At 35.0% G+C, this 20,050-nt stretch overlaps 1 protein-coding gene across 1 annotated transcript in view; it reads left to right on the forward strand.

The window, feature by feature from the left end:
• The window catches only part of LOC138707615 (uncharacterized), a 108,207-nt gene extending 92,200 nt beyond the window's left edge, over positions 1-16,007 (forward strand). The window contains exons 2-4 of the mRNA XM_069837276.1: positions 5,479-5,529; positions 8,546-8,583; positions 13,239-16,007. Of these exons, the coding sequence (XP_069693377.1) occupies positions 5,479-5,529; positions 8,546-8,583; positions 13,239-13,338 (189 nt within the window). The 3' untranslated portion in view covers positions 13,339-16,007. The remainder of the gene's footprint in view (positions 1-5,478; positions 5,530-8,545; positions 8,584-13,238) is intronic.
• The last annotated feature ends 4,043 nt before the right edge of the window (positions 16,008-20,050 follow it).

Below are 20,050 nucleotides of genomic sequence, written 5' to 3' on the forward strand. Positions count from 1 at the left end.
TTGACGACGAAGAATATAGGCCTATGGAAAAAATATCTTCTTGACTATTACACTTTTACTATGTCACACTACTTTCGACCAATAAAATGGTACGAAAGGACGTCTTTCAACCAATCATGGCTGCTTATCGCACAATTTTATCGCGTCCCTAGCATTTGTTTAATTTTATCGCGTCCCTAGCATTTGTTTATTTTTATCACTATCCTAGCATTTGTTTCTTTGTTTGCCAACATTTCAAACTGCACTGGTCTGGACGTCAAAAAACAGAAAATTACAAACCACTCCAGTCGATGCACAGCACTTTCAAATATGACTCGCATTGGCATTCAAGAACAAGAATTAATAAACATGATATAGATGATAAAGGTGATATATGAAGAGCACCATTCGGAAATCCTGAATAAGTTGAGGGATACACCATGTACATCAACGAGTTCACTTCTTTTACGCACACGTCCAATATAACATCAACTGAACCACCTACCACTAAAACATTCAAATTTGAAAATTGTACTTTCAATAATTGCTTCTTTTAAAATTATTCATGTTTATTTTTCATTTCATCATCGTTAATTAAAACGTTTGTTTATTTCATCATCCCTAATTAAAACTTTTCTAACACTTGTTTATATTATTTAGGTTATGTTTGTTATAGCTTCTGCTATAAGATATTATGGATAGTCACGTATCAGAGATTGTTTAATACTAAGATTTATTGAAAATCATCTGTCAAATGACGTTGATTACTGGGATCCGGATGATTGAAGTGAAATGCAAATGTTTTAATAAAAATGAAACTGAATCAACAAAACCTTCTTGACTAGTAACAGTCCACAGAGTTCGATGATGATTCCATAGTTGGCACAACTGATACCGGTAACAAGAAAACATAATCATAAAACACTACTGCCATCTAGCGTAATGTTGAGATGATACAATAATACATTTGAAGACAGTTGTATTTTCGTAAGCCAATTAATATTTTATTGTATTGGAGTACTTCGTTACTTCTAATCTTCATATACTTTCTTCTAATCGTGTAATAGTCAATTAAATCCCACTCGAGTTTTGATTTTCTCTAGATAAATCAAAACGTCTAGTGAGTTTACTGTTGATAAATATTGTAGGGACCTGATGGAAACCCATCAATAATATTGCATTTTTGTATTTTTTTTCAGATAATTTCACTTGTTAGATAAAAAATACATATAAAATACACCTGTGGCATTCCGCGATTACTTCTGCATGGAATAATCTTCTCAGGTAAATGTACTTTAGTCTGAAGTGAATTTGAGCACTTAGAAAAGCTTAGAAATATAACGAAATACTGATAATTTGCATACGTTATACTCAAACTACTCGTAGCAAAATATATCTTTGGCATTCTATGCCTTATACTCAGTGTTCCGCAACCAGTGTGCCGCGGCACACTGGTGTGCCTCCACAAGGTGAAAGGTGTGACGCGAACTTTTACCTATTATTGCAAGAAATTAATAAAATTAATTAAAATTAAATTCCTCTCTCTGCTGACATAGTTAACCGCCCAGTTAGTGACATGGCCAATGATAACCAATACATTATGAAGGATAAAATAAAGAGCAGTCAGAAGTTCTCACTTCAGATCGACGAGTCCACCGATATTAGCGGTCAAGCATAACTTCTTTCCTATATTCGGTACATTGACATGTAATTACAATTTTTATTTTTGTGCAAACTGCCCGAGCGAGCAATCGGTGAAGAAATGTTTCGTACAACTAATAAATGAATGATTTTTTTATTTTTATTTTATTTTAGTAGGTTATTTTACGACGCTTTATCAACATCTATGGTTATTTAGCGTCTGAATGAGATGAAGGTGATAATGCCTGTGAAATGAGTCCGGGGTCCAACACCGAAAGTTACCCAGCATTTGCTCATATTGGGTTGAGGGAAAACCCCGGAAAAAACCTCAACCAGGTAACTTGCCCCGACCGGAAATCGAACCCGGGCCACCTAGTTTCGCGGCCAGACGCGCTAACCATTACTCCAGTCCGTAATGAATTAACATGGGAGAATTGCATTCGTGTTTTAGAGATGGAGCCGCTTCTATGACAGGCCGAGTTAAAGAATTCATGGCTAAAGTACGTGAAGTAGGCCTATCTCATAATCATTGTCTCATTCACCGCGAAGCCATTGTTTTGCCATTTGCTCTGAACATTGTGATGGACGAAGTAGTAAAAGTCGTGAACTTCATCAAATCGCGGTCCCTAAATATGCTGCTTTTTTCTGTTTTGTCAGGAAATGGAATCAGAGCACACTACACTCCTCCTACATAAGAACATTGAAATTAGAACTTCTCGAAGTGCCTTTGGAAACATTTTGGTTGTCAATAAGGAGTGAATACCAGGCTATCTCCGAGATGACAGTTAATATGTTATTGCCATTTTCAATTATATAATATATGTGTGAACTGGGCTTCTCGACGTTAACTGAAATTAAAACATTAAAGAGGGAGTGACTCAAATCAATCAATGAAGAAATTAGGCTTGCACTGTCAACGATTCTCCCGCGAATCAGCCAGCTGTGTGCAGCTAAGCAGGCCCAAGTGTCGCCTTGAAAGTATGAGTAGAATTATAATATAAGTAAGAGAAATGTGTAGTTTCTACAGTGAATTGCAGTTCATAAATTGTTAATAAATGCAAGAGTCGATTTTTTATTTTATAATAATAATAATAATAATAATAATAATAATAATAATAATAATAATTTATTTATTATTATTTATTTATTATTAATATTTGTGTGCTGAACAACAGCCAGAAGCCAATTATAGTTGAGCACAATACACAAACAGAAGATACAAAGGTGCAAAAACAAATAAATAATATCTTAAATAAACAAAAACATACATAAATAAAATGGATAACAAGAACAGTAAATACTAATAATCGAAACGAAACTATACCTTAAAAGGATCTAAATTGTGCCCATGCAAATTGGCATATTTTATGCATCTACAGACTGGAGAAAGTGATTTAGAATTTCTGTTATAAAAAATTTTTTGAAATCTTAAACCTTTTGTAGGAATACGAAGGCTGATGTTGTTTATGATAGACTCACAATCAATATCACCATTGATAACTTTGCAAAGAAATTGATAATCAAGATTTTGACGTCTAGAATAAAGGCTACAACAGTTAAAATATTTACAGGTAATCTCATAGTTAAAGTCAGAGGAATTGGGTATAAATCGAAAAGCACATAAAGAAATAATAATAATAATAATAATAATAATAATAATAATAATAATAATAATAATAATAGTAGTAGTAGTAGTAGTAGTAGTAGTAGTAGTAGTAGTAGTAGTAGTAGTAGTAGTAGTAGTAGTAGTAGTAAATTTCATTACATTACGTAATTATATTAGGAGAGTCACATATATTTTTGAGGGGATTAACATTTTGGTGTGCCGTGTTGAGTCTAGACCTGTCTAGGGTGTGCCGTGAGTAGAAAAAGGTTGTAAAAAATAATGTAGGAGCCATTAACATACCTTCTTCTGAAGAATTCATAACAATAACCTTCGTATAATCAACTCAAGCAAAAACTACAATAGTGTTTGTGTAGAGCAGCCTTGAAACGCGTCGAGAGATAAAAGCTAAATTTAGACTAATAGCTCAGCGTAATACTTACAGTAGCCTAGCTCTGGCACAAAGACATCATTGTATTTCAGTTCGTAGGTTCTTTAGCTGTAATATGCATGAGTTGTTGAGAGATGATACATTTTACAAAACGGAATTTTGGCCAGCTTTTCGCTGCAAATACACCACTATGGCGTCGCATCGTTAAAGCAATGGTTATTGGAAGTATTTTAGAACGTTGCTTCAGAGGCGTCAGTTACAAGATTTATTAAGCTTATATTCTGTAAAACCCGAGAGTGATAAAATTAACCAATTTTGTGATTATCTTGCGAATACTTATGTTTATGAGAATGAAGCATCATTTCCTCCCGACGAATGAACAAAATCTCTGTCGATATCATAAAGACGACCACTGCATATGAGTCGTTCCATTTTCACTTCAATGTAAACTTCAACCAATTATTCAAATATATTAATATTTATTGAGGTAATTACTACTTTCTCTCAGGGAACGACAAGATTAAATATTACTGGAGATTGTAAGTGAACGACGTTCCTCCTTCTAGCACGCGAAATGCTTGACTGACGGCTCACGCAACCCTTGTTTAATCAAGTTGGGCAGAACAAAACATGGACCACTTTAATAATTACACCAATATTTATAATCTGAACGAATTAAACAATGTACACTAGAATATGTTATTTTCTTTTACTATTTACACTATGATAAGAAATGTAGGCCTACATTGGTCAAACATTATTTACACTAAGCTTATTATGTACAGTGTTACGTATTGTAATGCAAGCTATTTTATTTAATAATACTGTAGCCCACTTATTTTTTAAATTGTGTAGAATAGTGTAAATAATGTTTGATCATGTAAGCCTTCATTCTTTATGATAATGTAAAAGTGAAAATAGCGTATTTTGGTGTGACTAGTGTAAAGGGCTGTCAGACGTTTACTACTTTCAAAAACGGTTTGTCAGAAAAACGGCGTTTTTGTCTGTAAAATGTTTTATTTCTCGAAATATTACTTTTGTAGAATATTTCTTTTTAATATATGGCCAATTTTCCCATTATCTTAAACATCTGAAGTCTGATTAGTGTTAGTATATGTAGCTAGTAGGCGATATATGTAGTGGAGTCGACCTGGTTGGCGAGTTGGTATAGCGCTGGCCTTCTATGCCCAAGGTTGCGGGTTCGATTCCGGGCCAGGTCGATGGCATTTAAGTGTGCTTAAATGCGACAGGCTTATGTCAGTAGATTTACTGGCATGTAAAAGAACTCCTGCGGGAAAAAATTCCGGCACATCCGGCGACGCTGATATAACCTCTGCAGTTGCGAGCGTCGTTAAATAAAACATAACATTTTTTTATGTAGTGGATGGGGAAAGGAACTGGTCACCCTAACCCATTATCTCCCGACTTAGTTGCCTTATAAGTGGTGCATTCTTGGTATCACTTTTTAGGTTCAGACCTGTCTTCGGACAGTTGACTAAATAACAATAATAACAATGTTAATCATTCCTTCTAGCCAAATTGTCTTACTTAACACTAAATTGCACTTGAAATACGAGAAAAGAGTTTTTGGTTACATAAGTAGCCTATCTAAAAATATTAATAAGTTTGTAACGTGAAGTAAATCACATTAATGCTGCGAAATATGTCAATTCTCTATTAAAACTAGTGTAATACGCTAAGTGCAAATAGCGAAGACTGTGAAATCATTTATTTCCTTACTTTTAAGCGCTTCTCTCTCTGCCAGCATCTGAGCTAAAGGCTTCATTATGCGGCCAGCATTGTAGTCCCTGTATTATCTCTTGGACAAAAGGCCCTAATTTTAACTATTTTTCTCTTGTTCCAGAGCCACGTGGATGGATTTGATCCTGATAAGTTTCGACGAGTAAATAAAAAGGTAGGAAGAGACGGCATGAAATAGTATTTTAAAGTTTATCTCTTAAATTTTATTACATTTATACGCCAGACAAGTCATAAATTTTTAAAGATTGTGTCATTATTCACTGCAAAATTACCCCCCCCCCCCGAGATGCGTGCAAATTTTATACGAACTGGCTAAAAACAAACTTACTGAAGATCAACATATTTCAGCATTGATATTTGAAAGCAGTAATTACTTTTCCCCCCAACTTTCAGCTAGAGTAATTAACAAATAGGCCTATAACACATTTGCGTTTAAGCCTATTCATCTATACTAATAATAAATCTGTAGCCGAAATTTTTCTGGTAATTTTCGATTTTCCAAAAATAATTGGTCCTAACGTATATAATTAACCGCCCTGAAACCGAAAATCGCTTATTTTTTTTAATTTTTGTTTGTATGTCTATCTGTCTGTCTGTCTGGATGTTTGTTACCTTTTCACGCGGTAATGGCTGAACCGATTTATAAGAAAATTTGAATATAAATTAAGTTCTTTATAACTTAGAATTTAGGCTATATGGCATTCAAAATATTTTATTTAAAAGGGGGGTTATAAGGGGGCTTGAATTAAATAACTAGAAATATCTCCCTTATTATTAATTTTCATGAAAAATATTACATAACAAAATTTTCTGTAAAAATAATTTCCGATAAGTTTTATTCTATGACAAATTTTGATAGGACCGATATTTAATGAGATAAATGAGTATCAAAATTACAATAACAACGCCATCTAAGGCGGTGTAATGAAATAACAAATGACTTCGTCAATAAGGGGCCTTGGAAAACAACAATCGAAAGCTATGAAACATAGCCTACAGAGAATGTTTCTGTGTTTGTATGGAGTAATATCGGAAGCTAAATTAACCGATTGGTATAATTAATGATTAATTCACCATTGGAAAGTGTAGTTTCTCTAGATGGACTTAATGCTATAATGTTATTACAGTAACTTCTGAGTGAATCGAGGACAGGTAAGATTAAAATAGCTTCTTATGCACAGAAAACTTGATAGGCATTCGTTTCCCGTATTTCCTAAAATAATTTTTATGACCAAATGAGTGGTCTCTGGATCAAAATGATCGCATTTTAATTTTTTAAATAAATTTAAATTAAGTAACATAATAAACGATATATCCTTCTATCAAACACGAATGTTCCCTGGATCAAATGTCCTATTTTAATTATGTAATTACTTTATATTTATTTCTAACGGGTGCAGCGGAGCGCACGGGTACGGCTAGTTAAAAATAAATTATGCTTTCTTTAGATGTCCTCTGCTGGATTTTGATGCACGAATGTATTATCATTCTCCCTTCATTCAATTCAACTTGGTCATTTACCAATAAAATCTAAAATCGTCATCTACCGAATCCAACAAAATTCATCCACAGTAGAGCCTACAGAATTTAGCAGAGAGACTCTGTGAAGAGCAGTGACTTCCAACTGGCAAGCGAATGACGTCAGAACGCGTTTCCCCTCTCGAAGCAGAGGTAGGGAGCATTCATAAAGCACGCAAGGGAGGGTAATGTGGTATCTCGTAGATCGTATGTCTGTAAAACAGACAGCGTCAGCTCAAACATTTGTGGCATAAGAACACAGCACTTATAAGTCTTCACTTCGAGAGGATAGGCCTATCATGCATATTTAAAAAGAAATGAATAAGATCCAAAACTTAAAAACTTTGTTTTCTTGTATAAAAAGTAAAAATGACAATTAGTACTCTTATAATTATCAACCCTTCAATTTCTTTCAATATTGTGATACTATAAGAACTGGGACATCTCATTTTTTATAAATATGAATGGTATATTTTTATTCGTAGTTGGGGAATTTAAAACCTTTATTTTAACCGACTGTCTGTTAAGGGGAGAGGATGGTATTTTTAATTTTTTTTTTCCTATTTGGTGTAAAATATTAATTATTTGTATGTAGAGAGCTCATAGGTGTGGCAACTCAACCAAATAATAATATTTTGGAAAAAAAAACTTACTTGGGGTCCAAATTTGGAAAAAAAATATACCCAATGCAGGATTGTACTAAAACCAATATATCTAAACCGTTTTTAAAGATAAATTCAAACAGTTTTTTTGCAATGTATTTGCAAAAGCATGTTCTACAAACTATCTGTAACAGAATTTTGATATTAGTCCCTACGTTTGTAAAATAAAAAATTAAAATTTAATAACAATTTTCTGATTTCCTTTCTTGCAAACAAATGGACGTATTTTTAAAATGAAATCAATTAACAAAATTCTGTTACAGTGAAACGTTTTCTAATAGTTTAAAGAATGTGTGTTCTAAATTTCATGAATGTATCTGTAATAGTTCAGAAATTATATCCATTTTTTCTGGCAATGTAGCAAAAAAAAATTAAAATAAGTTACTGGAAACCGATAAAGGCGGGCGTGTGATTTAAAAATCCATAGCGCAGGAAGTTTAAAAATGACGTCTCAACATCCGATAAGGGCACAAATATCCACAAAATGTTATGCAACGCATTCTACACATATCAAAGGGTATTTTAAAGATTTTTTTTTGAAAATTGACTCATTTTTCACCAAAAAATACCATCCTCTCCACTTAAATGGATGCAACATACAGTAGGAAGAGAAGTTTATCACATTAATAAGAAGGATTTATTTTTCGTCTTTAATAAGTACAGTTAATCTAGAATCGATACTATCACTTCCAATTTTAAAAAGAAGTAAATCAATATGAAAGGTAAAATCATTCTGTGAATTTACTAAATCAGGAACAGTAGTTCTTCATCTGCTACTATTTAGGCCTAAAAGTCTCCACCTCTTCCACTGCTACTCTTCCTACTTTGAACCTTTACTATGCTTCCCTTCTCAAGAGTGCCAGAGCAGAAACGTGTAACGTCACAGAGCCAGCAGTTGTAAATGCCTGGTCAAGAGATTGAAAAATATTATCAATGCAATTTGTTGATATGGAATACTACTGAGAACTTATTAAACATTTATCTTTTCAGGACTCCTCTAGTGATGAAGACTGTTCCATTTCCTCAAGGTGAGTTTAAGACTACTTACTAAAGATACTAGGTCTGTTCGGAAAGCATTCAGATACTTCATATGTAACTAGTAGGGGCCCGCTTACGACAATGGTGCGTTACTCCACTTCAAAGAATTCTCCTTGGGAACTAACACACATATACCACCATTCACCTCGACTCAATCTGGACATGGACACGGAAATTCCGACTTAAACTAAATCCAGAAAAATCACAGTCAATCATTGTGGGCCATTCAAGTTTGTTAAGCACTATTTCCATACCAAATTTGTCCCCGATTAAAATATACGGCACCGAAATTCCGTTCAGTGAATCAGTAAAGAATCTAGGTATTTATATGGATAAAAGTTTAAATTGGAACCTTCAAGTTGCAGAAACCTGCAAAAAAGTATTCTCATTAATCCACTCGTTTAGGCGATTGAAGAATTTTCTACCCTTTTCCATGAAAAAAATGTTAGTGCAAACACTCGTGATACCCCACTTCGATTACTGTGATATTCTGTTTACTGATCTAAGCGTTACTTCGGCGCAGAGACTGCAACGTCATCATAATATGTGCGCCCGTTTCGTCTGCAATATTCGCCGGGATAATCACGTAACACCATCCCTCGAAATGTTGTCCTGGCTCCGTCTAGAAGATCGTAGAAAAATCCACTGTCTTTCCCTTCTCTTTCGCATATTCCATTTCTCCACTCCTGTCTATCTTGCGTCTCGTTTTCAAAATTTATCCACCCATCATAACCTAGACACAGGATCACAACACTCCTCAATATTAGGGGTCTATCCATTCCCTCCCACCGAACATCCTCATATTCATCTTCTTTCACTGTGGCTGTTCCTCGGCTTTGGAATTCCCTACCGAGTAATGTCAGGGACTGTCAGATATCAAACCAATTTAAGAATAGACTAATGAAATATTTTTCTAACAATTCTTGTTAACAATTATAGCTCTTTCAGGTTTCTCAGTGTTTAATGGTTATATATATACATATATATACATATATACATATATATACATATATATACATATATATCACAGAATAAATATTTAAATTATCTTATTATTATTACCATTATTATTATTATTATTATTATTATCATCATTATCACTATTTCCTACCAATGTTTATTATTGCCACACTAACATTACTTATCCAACTTTCATTATTTACTTTCATGTTGTTTTATGGTCTAGATATTAATGTAATAACTATGTAACCAATTGTATTCTATTAGAATTAGAGTCTGACTGGGCGGAAGAGAAGGCCTACCGGCCTTAGCTCTGCCAGATTAAATAAATAAATCACTATTATTAATTATTATTCATTCCACTTTTCATGAGTATATAAAGTCCTCTTTCTAAATGCACATTTTAACGGCGATTTTAGCTTCTGGAAAGTCCAGAGGTGTCAGGGATCAAAATCCGGACTGTATGGAGCCTAGCAAACCTGGGTGATGAAAAAGTCTCTGTACGAGACGTGAAAAATGGACAGTTGCATTGTTTTGAATTCTTGCGCCATATATTTCATGCAAGCATCGTGGGTTAAAATCTCTGAAACAATAAAAGTGGGGTACGCAGATCTTGTTCTAATTCTCGCATTGTCAGTCCGCTTATTGTTGATTGCAAACCCGCACGCTTTCAACCGTTTCGGTGTTTGATTATTAGAAGCCTTTCAGGACGTGGGTCATATTAATCATATTCTCGGCCATCTTTGAAACGTCGTCGTCGGTACCTTAATTTTGTCTGTGCCTAAAATCACTACCAAAAGCCGCCAATCATTCGAATAATTTCCTCGGACGAATTTACAAGTTAAAAGGAAAATATAATGAAAATATGTTTATAAATCGCTCGCTATTATGAATGCGACGGTCATACAGTACAGAAAGCAACCTACGACGTCTCACTGCCGACTGAGAAGCCAAATTTTCGAACTGGATGTCCAGATGTTCCGCTAGATGGAATCCCTGAATAGGAATTTTCCCCCATTTAAACTTGACCCCTCCTCCCGAAATCTGTAGTGCACGTATTGTTTATGTTTTCCTCTATGAAAATTCCACATTTTCCTCATCTAATGTTACTATTCTACTTGAAATTGAAAATAGAATAGTCCTATAATGTAAAATATGACATATACGTATCAATTATGTAAAAACTCATTACTCACATTTTAGAATATACAGAGTATTCAGGCAGAACCCATTTGTTAGGCGAGAGCATATTTCAATATTTTCTAGCAGTCACAAAGTCATTAACTAGCAATCCTCCAGAAATGCTTCTAACGCCAACAATTTATTGTATCAGCAATTTTCAGAGGAGCACATCTGCATATTTTATTGTCCTAGTCCTAGCAATGTTGAAATACTTAACCTCCAAATCCATAAGAGATATGGAAATCTCATTGCGAAATACAGTACTACTCCTAAACTAATAAGCCCGGTACGTCCCAATGAGAGTTAGTGGTGTCGAAAAAAGAGAGAAAGAAATATTCACTGCATAAGAGACGAGGTAAAGAACACGAAAGAGTCAAACAAACCGTTTCAAACCGTAAGCAGTGATATATTATCTTAAACTATCAATCTGCCGTCCAAATAAGCTAAACCTATTATAGTTTGAAATAAGCTAATTTGGCACCCTGTGAGCAGCTCCATGGAAGCGACTATTTACGCATGCACTCCAAGGGTTTTACTTAGTGGCTGCTAAGTTATGTCAAAACAGAGAGACTGGTCCTTGAGATATTCAAAATGACTGCATACTTTCCGTACAGATATATACTCTATTTTCTGACTAACTAGGAGGCACAAAATTGAAATTCTAAATCAGATTTGGTCTCAGAAAGGAATAGTAATGGCGACTCATTCAGATGAGGTTGGTTTGAAACGTCTCCATTAATAAAATATGAAATATATAGCAACTTGAAGGTAGCTTATATATTCAGAAGAACATATCCTACCCCCTGCAGCAGCCGATGAGATGTCAGTCAAATGCATTTGGATGTAATGACCTCAGCGAGCAAAAAATATATTTTTTTCCTGTGGATTTTCGGGCAAATCGCAATATAGCAAACTTAGAAGCTCCGCCCACGAGCCCTTCCACTTTTCCCCTACTAGCTCAACAGACACTTTACGTGATAGGCGAGTGTTGTGTCGAATGCACATTTAATGTGGGTGGGGATAACTTCCCCTACTGGCGTTCGCTATATTGCGATTTATCCAAAAAGTCAAATCTAACCACTTTCAATTAGTCAGAACAGCTTACTTCCCACTCCTTACAGAGGCAAGGAGTGTCGTGTAATACGACAAACTGACGTATTTTTGTTAAGATGTTCACATTAATATTTTGCATCCTGCCCACTTCGGTGCTAATAGCTTGGTCACTGACCAAACTTTGAACTCAGTTGTCTATCTGCATTATAGATAAGATATTGCCCTTGATTCCAACAAGAAAGAGTTACAGATATCATCTTAACAGCGTATGTAAAGCAATGTTAATGTTATATTTTATGATGAAGAATGGGTGGAGCGGAGAAAAATTCTCTCCGACACCGGGACTCGAACCCGAGTTTTCAGCTGTACGTGCTGACGCTTTATCCACTAAGCCACACCGAATTCCAGTTCCGATGCCGGATTAAATCCTCTCAGTTTAAGTTCCACCTCTTAGAGCGTATTCCGAATCTCAGCGCTGAGCAATCTGATGGCATCACGGTGTTCCGAATTTCACCGATGGAGTCACTGATGCTCCACCGGTGCCATCAGCTTGCAGAGGTGGTGGCAGTCTCCATCAGCCGCCATCAGTGAATCTGATTGGTTCTTGTATAGGGCGGGAATTAGCAGACGAATGACATCGTGCACTGTTGTGTCGTGGCCGTGTGTTCTGCTTTAGTTTTGCTGTATTGTTTGTAATGAGCACAACGTAAAAACAATATGTTAATGGCTTATGAGCGAACATGTCAACGGACCAGTTATTACCACCGGTTCAAGAAATAAATTATTTATGCTCTCTTTTCTTTGAACGAGAAGGCAGTACGGAAATTTCGCAAAATTTGCTAGCGTAGCACAGACAACAACTTATACAGTCGCCATGACAGCCATCGATCCTTCCAGCAGTTTTGTTCCTATTTCGCTGCAGCGTGACTTCATTGTTGTCCACCGGTCCGGTGAGATTCGGAATACGCTGTTAGTTTCGATAGACGACTTAAACTGAAAGGACTCAATCCGGCATCGGAACTGGACTCCGGCGTGGCTTAGTGGATAAAGCGTCAGCAGATAGAGTTGAAAACCCGGATTCGTGTCCCGGTGCCGGAAAGAATTTTTCTCCCCTCCACCTATTCTTCATCATATGAGCCGTTCAGAGCAGAAGTGGTGTAAGTCAAGAATGGGTAATGAGGGTTGAATTAAACATTCTGTAAAATACAGCGCAAAGTAGCAATTAACATTCACTTTATTTAAACTATTAGTAGTCAGTGGATAGCAAGAACGACATATTAATTGCTACTTTGCGCTGTATTTTAGATTTTTTTTTTACTTTAAACCTCATTATCCAATTTTGACTTACACCACTTTTGCTCTGAGCGGCTCACATGGTAATGCAGAATTCCTGCATGAAAATATATGTACTTCGGTACACCACAATAATTTTATATTTTATGTTTTATAGGTCTGAAGATGTAGCCATGTTGCATCCCCACAGCATTCCCGACTACGATTCATCTGAACAGCAGATACTAGACAGCATAGAGAAAGAGTTCGTCTCATGACAGACAACCAATTAAGCGGCACTGAAGAAAGATATATATCGTCAGAAGATATTCAAGATTATGTATGTTGATGCACAAGGTGCTAAACGAGAGGTCTGCACCTCCAAATGCGCTGTCACCACTACACAAGTTCTTCCCAGTAGAAAAATTACGATTCTACCAGTGGAAAATACAGATTTTTTTATAATTCGAATTATTTCACAAGCTAATTAGAAACTGTCTATATTTCATCGTTATATTTTTTTAGATATAAATGTATTTAGTGAATTGTAAGCAATCATATTTTCTTCGGACATATATACCTTGTATGTTTGTAGATCATGAAACGGGATGTTAATTAAATGTGAATGGTGCAGTAACAGTATGAGTAGACTCGGTAAAAATGAGAAGTTCTTATGTTAGAATGCTCATAACTTACATAATTTTTTCATTATTTACAAAGTGAACTTCCAAGAACATTAAATCGAAAATAGATCCATAGTTACGTACTTTCAAGGAAATTAGAAAAATTGAGCGTCAATAAAAATAACGAGGGACAAAAATCAATGTCGAATAATTGTATTAAACCTATATTTAAGCAGACGTTTTGACAGACTGCTTGGAAGAAACGTTCTTGACATGATTTCACTACTAAAAAATTTTACTAATGCTGTAGTACTGAGGAACGAATATACGGAGAGTATTGGAGCCCTTCCATTTTATCATACTTTATTTCTGTTGAGGGAGAGGATTGGGAATTTTTAACAAGTATTCAAGAATAGTACAATATTCAGATCACGGATTAAGTTAAATTATAACTAAAAGTCGTACCGATCTGCCTCAGCTGCAGTGTAAACACTTCAGGCTTGTCTTCGCTACGAACATAGGCTATGAAATGTTTACTCAAATACTAGCATAAAGAAACATTTTACGCTATATACAGAGTGTTTCAAAATTATATGTACAAATTGCAGGGGGGTGACTAAAGGGCAATGGAATAAAACAAATGTCCTTATAAACACAGGTCCGGTAACCAACTGTTACCGAGATAAGGTGTCATAATTGTGGCGACCAGATGAATAAACCTAGTACACTTTTATCTAATTTCTTTGACCTATTGGTTGTATGTACCTCCATTTTTTCCAACATGAACTACGCTACGTTTTGTACGATATGCCTCTTTGTGAAAGACAGATGCTCTGGTGATGGAATTCCGGCTCACTTTCATTTGAACGTTATAAGAGTTCTTACGCATAAGCTTTCACAACAGGTCCATTAGTCGTGGCTTACCAACACCATGGCCTTCCACGTCCCACGATTCAATCCTGTGGATTTTTGTTCGGGAATATTTCAAATGTTTTGTGTATTCCAGCCCTTTTCATAATTTTAGCAAACTCCGGGTATTCACTGTCAATGATTGTCAACGCATTAGAGACACGCCAAAGATATTTGAACGTGTACGATTGCAGATGAGGAAACGTGTTGATGCCTGCCTTATCCTAAACGGTGGCCATATTCTGCACTTGTTACAACGTTGTCTTCCTTCAGTGCATATCGGAAATTAATTTACCCGAGAGCACCTGTACTGACAGGACATAAAAACCTCATGGATTTCGGAAAAAGCTGGTCTCCGAACCTATGTTTATTAGGACTTTTTACCTTGTTTCATTGTCCTTTACTCACCACTGTACTTTGTACTCATAATTATTAAACATTCTGTATAAGGAACCCTAATTATTTTCTTGCAGTTTCCATGACAGCAACACTTTTATAGCAGTGGCGGCTGATTGGCTGAGGCAAGTAAGGCCGGGCCTCAGTCACTTTGCTCTCTTAAACTAAAAATTGTAGTGGTTTTTAGTCGTATATAACATATTATATTGCTTATTTCAATGAAGCGTATAGAGTTGTAGAAGTAGAAAACTTTGTGATGTATGTAGACCGTCTTGCAATAAAATTTGTTCCTGAGGCCAGGATCGCTCGTGCCGGGTCGGGCTTCTGCATTTAGTGTTTTTCCACGGGTTTTAAGGTTGTGTTCGGAAAGCTGAAACTGAGGAACATTTCTTGTGGCCTCGTGGCCTAGCAGCTATTCCCCCCACACATCAGCCTTCACTTCTCCCATTCAAAACCCGGTCTTTTGTCAATGCTGGTCTCAAGTGTCGGTTGGGATGAATAGCAGTGGTGACTCGTCGTGTGGTCCACTGTGGTTATGTATTTCGGAAAAATAGAAATCGAAAGAAATGCGAGAAATAATGATGATAATTGTAGTACATTCATTGTTAAGATTATCGTTATCAATAGGAAATAATAATGAAAAAAGGAAAGTATTAAATTGAGATAGACCTACGCCATCACTGATAATTTTTCAGAAAGATAATCATAAAACGCGAGCTTTCAATGCATCCTGGTGTGAGTAACATAAATGGATCTTTGGTAATGTGGTGCGAAATAAACGTTTCTGTTGGTCGTGTTTGTTGCTGTCAAGAAACAAAACAAAAACAAACAAAAAAGAAAGAACAGTGTGTCTACTGAAACTTCAGCGATCTGAAAAATATTTCCAGGGGAATTTCAACACATGCTTCTTCAGTTGAGCATAATATTCGTTGTTTTATAAAAATGAAACAGTTAAGGCTACTGAAATCAACTCACAGCATAGCAACTTGTTTGAATATTGACATATTATTTTTAATTAATGATAATAATAATAATAATGTCAATCATAATGAAGTTTCATCAATAATAAAACATTTTTTATGGAAGGTAGCCTCCTTAAACTACTTACTACAGGCCTCACCGAGGATTTCGATCACCAGCCGCTACTGCTTTGTAGTATTTACTGTTGTACAAACGTTTAAGGCCAATAGTTCACTGTTCCTCTCCCTACCGGCTAAGGGATGGATAGACCATACTGAAATACTGAGAAAGAGTAGAATGATGGGATAGAAAACTGAAGTATTCGGAGAAAATATGCACAAAGATAATTACTCTGTTCACTATAATTTATATTCATTATCACCAGAGATAAAATATGTGGAAAATCAAAGCTCTGCTAGCCAGAATAAAATTGTAGAAACGATCTGTGTACCTTGACTCACTCTTGCTGCACCACACTAATTTATTTCTGCTTTGGTTTGCATCACAATACAGTAATATTCTAAGCAAAAAAAAAAATAGTTGTATGACATAAGGTGAAATGGAGTAAGGACGAATGTAACACTTCAGTTCAACTTTGTGAACTCTTACGAAGAAGATCCTCATATTATCTCATTTCCATTTGGGCTGCAATTTTTGAGTGATTTCTGGAAAAGGAAATAGACGGTATAGTGTGGAATATTTATTTAAAATTACATTATCACAATTCGACTAGGCTACTATCACAATAATATCTCAGAAACGTTCATCAAATTGAAGTATGTACAGACCCAAAAATTTAGGCCACTTAATTTTACTAAGTCCCAGATACAACGCATTGCGCATGTGCAGTAAACAAGAACGCCTAAATGTATGCTACTTGTGGACAATCTTGCGAAGCTTGTTGCCTACTTAGAAGTGGAGTGCTACCAAGACTCGGCCCACTTTTTAATTCCCTGTATATGCCTAGGTTTTTCATATTCTAAATATACAACAGATTAAATTTCTGAGAATAACGAAACTGTACACAGAATAGTTCTCTAATTAAAAATCAGTTTACATTACGTGAGGTAAATGTAACACAAAAACACTGAATTAAACCTCAGTGAGCTTATATCCCAAAATGAATACGACGAGAAACTCAAAATTATTATGCAAATATTTTGGAATATTGTTTCAATGTTGTAAATTTGTCAGAGTTTTTACGTCATCCATGCAGAAGATAAGCGACATATAGGTCACATTTTCTCGAGCAATTTGGGGAAGTGTAACCTGGGAATAAATAGATAAATATTCTTCTTCTATGCCAAGTATGTTGACAATAATTTCAACCTACGTGTCTTCGTTTCAGAACTAAATCATATTTCTTTTATTGTTTTTAAGGACGCTGTAATAAATACTCGGTTATTTATCGTTGATGGGATTGGTGATACGGAGATGGTATTTGACGAGACGAGGCTGAGGATTTGCCATGAATTACCTGACGTTCGCCTATCGGTTGGGGAAAACCTAGGAAAGAATCCAATCAATTAATCAGTCCAAGCGGGAATCGAACTCACGTCCGAGCGCAACTCCCGATAGTCCGGCAAGCGCCTTAGCCGGCTGAGCTACGCTGGTGGCTGAATTAAATTATCTTCAGGCATTTTGAGAACACAAACCTTTTCCATAAGAAGCGGTAATGTCTCAATGAAAAATATTACTGTAATTTGTTGTTTCTTTTTTTAAAAGACAGTTAATAAGAGGAAATTACCTAAAACAGAGTTCTGACTTTGAAGAGTGAAACATCTCTACTCTGGAGAATTTATTTAAACATTGTTACAATGGACGTATGTCAAAAAAAAAAAATTCTTTATACAGCAAATGCAATAACGGAAATGTATGTCTATTATGAGGGAGTTTGTAGGAAGTTGAAAAAGCTGTAAAAAAGGAAAGAGAATTAAACAATATGAAAACTATGACAATTGAAATTCTTCGTATTCAAAGAAGATTTAAATTTGAGAAATTTATAATATTTACATTTTTTTTATTTGCGGCACTTCCAATGATACACGAGTCTGACTTGCCCAAGGTTACATTTCCCCAATGCAATAAAAAGGAAACTAATTCACGTCCAAAAAGAAGCTTATTGCGTATTTTATTTCTCCATTTAATTACTCTTGTTTTTTTTAAATAAGGCCAAAATACAGAACACACACTTTCGAACTTTTACAGTATCCACAGTACCGGTAATCCAAAGTTTTTGTAACAAACTTGAAACTGTTTCTGAAATGCAATTTCTTATAACGTACAAAATCAATTGTTTTAGATCAACTTCTCAATTTAACAAAATTTACAATTTTGTAGAGGAATATAATATACTCTATAATTAACTACTGTTTATAATAATCTATCTCAATTTGAACCAAAGTTTATATCTGGCGAGTGGTGTCAAACTAATCTCATTCTTAAAATTAATGTAATTCATTTTACTGAAGTAAGTTAATTGAAAGGAAAGTTGAAAAAGAAGATCAATGGAAATGGGATGGATTGTGATCTACATATTTCTTATATAAACCTGAAACTTCTTCTTGTAACATTGGACAAAACTTCCTTGAACATCTTCTTTCAGTATAAGGCAGAGGTTGATAATACTGTGATATGAGCAATATTGTAATAGTTATTTTTAAGAATTTATTACAATTTTACTGAGCGAGAAAAAGATCGGTTTTTTGCGTCAACGTATTATGGAAATGTTCGTGGACAAGTTTCTGCACAAAACCGGTCCTTCTCTCCCTCAGTAAAATTGTAATAAATTCTGAAAATAACTACCACAATATTACTCGTATCACAGTATTATCAACCTTCACCTTATACTTCCTCTGATGTTCTTTATACTCTATTCATTATTAAGACTGTGCGAAAAATATAACTTGAGGTATTAATCTGGAAAAGAGTAAGTTACGATGCATATTCCTACCAGTGTTCTTTTGATTCTTCTGAATTACACTTGTCCATGTGAAAGATTAGTGGCGTTAAATCGTGTATTCGAAAGAAAAATCCAAAATACTACAAAAATGCCAAAAATAACTGAACAACCTTAAATTAATTTATAACTGATTTCAGTAAATAAAAACAGTTATTGCATTAGTCAATGCGTACAAAAGTTACTGCAAGTTATTCCGACTTATATTAAGTAGGCATGCCACTCAGCGATCTTGTATCGTAAAATCCATAGGGGAGAGTTGGGTAGTATCGGACATCGGGTAATATCGGACAGTGAGTTTCTTTCATCTACCACACGAAGGTAGTATCTAATTGACATGGTTACGTTTCTGTGATGTCGCATACAGAAACGTAACCATGTCATTCAGGTACTACCATATAGTGGTAGATGAAAGAAACGCATTGTACGATATTACCCGATGTCCGATACTACCCAACTCTCCCCTAATATCTGCTGAAATAAATCAAGATTTCACTGTTTTTTTAGTGATTAAGATCTGAATTAGTAAACGAAGCAAAGGACAACCTTTTCGCAAAAAAAAAAAAAAAATAGTTCGAAACCGACTAAGTATTCAGGAGCCATTGAACTATCCTAAAGTCCATTTCGTTTTAGTTTCATTATTCAAATTCAAATAAACAAGATATGGTACGCTTATGTCCACACTCTGCTTGGTTTCCTATTCCAAATGTGTATTATTAATTTTAATTTAATTTACGTAACCGAGTACCTCCTCTGGGGGAAATGGAATAATGTTAGTTACCCTTACTCTATTTCACCTTATATTCTGAGAAGAAACTTGATTTTTTGTAGCAAAGAAAACTTAAATAGTTCTTCTAGAACTGACGAATATTTATATATAATTAAAAATGACGAGTAATAGCTATAGAACAAACCATGTAGATCTGTCCAGAAACTGAAGGACATCGATGTAAATAAACCAAATAAGTCACTTTTGATTTGGATAATACAAGACGAATAATAATTCCAATTAAAAAAATATATATGTCTAAGAATTTTAATGCAGAGAACTTCTAAAAATATAAAAGTAAGACAGAATTTCATGAACCACGACTGGAATAAAATACATTGTCTTGTTTAATATTTATGTATTGTGCAATCTTG

This window comes from Periplaneta americana, chromosome 10 (genome assembly GCF_040183065.1).
Source record: "Periplaneta americana isolate PAMFEO1 chromosome 10, P.americana_PAMFEO1_priV1, whole genome shotgun sequence".
NCBI lineage: Eukaryota > Metazoa > Arthropoda > Insecta > Blattodea > Blattidae > Periplaneta > Periplaneta americana.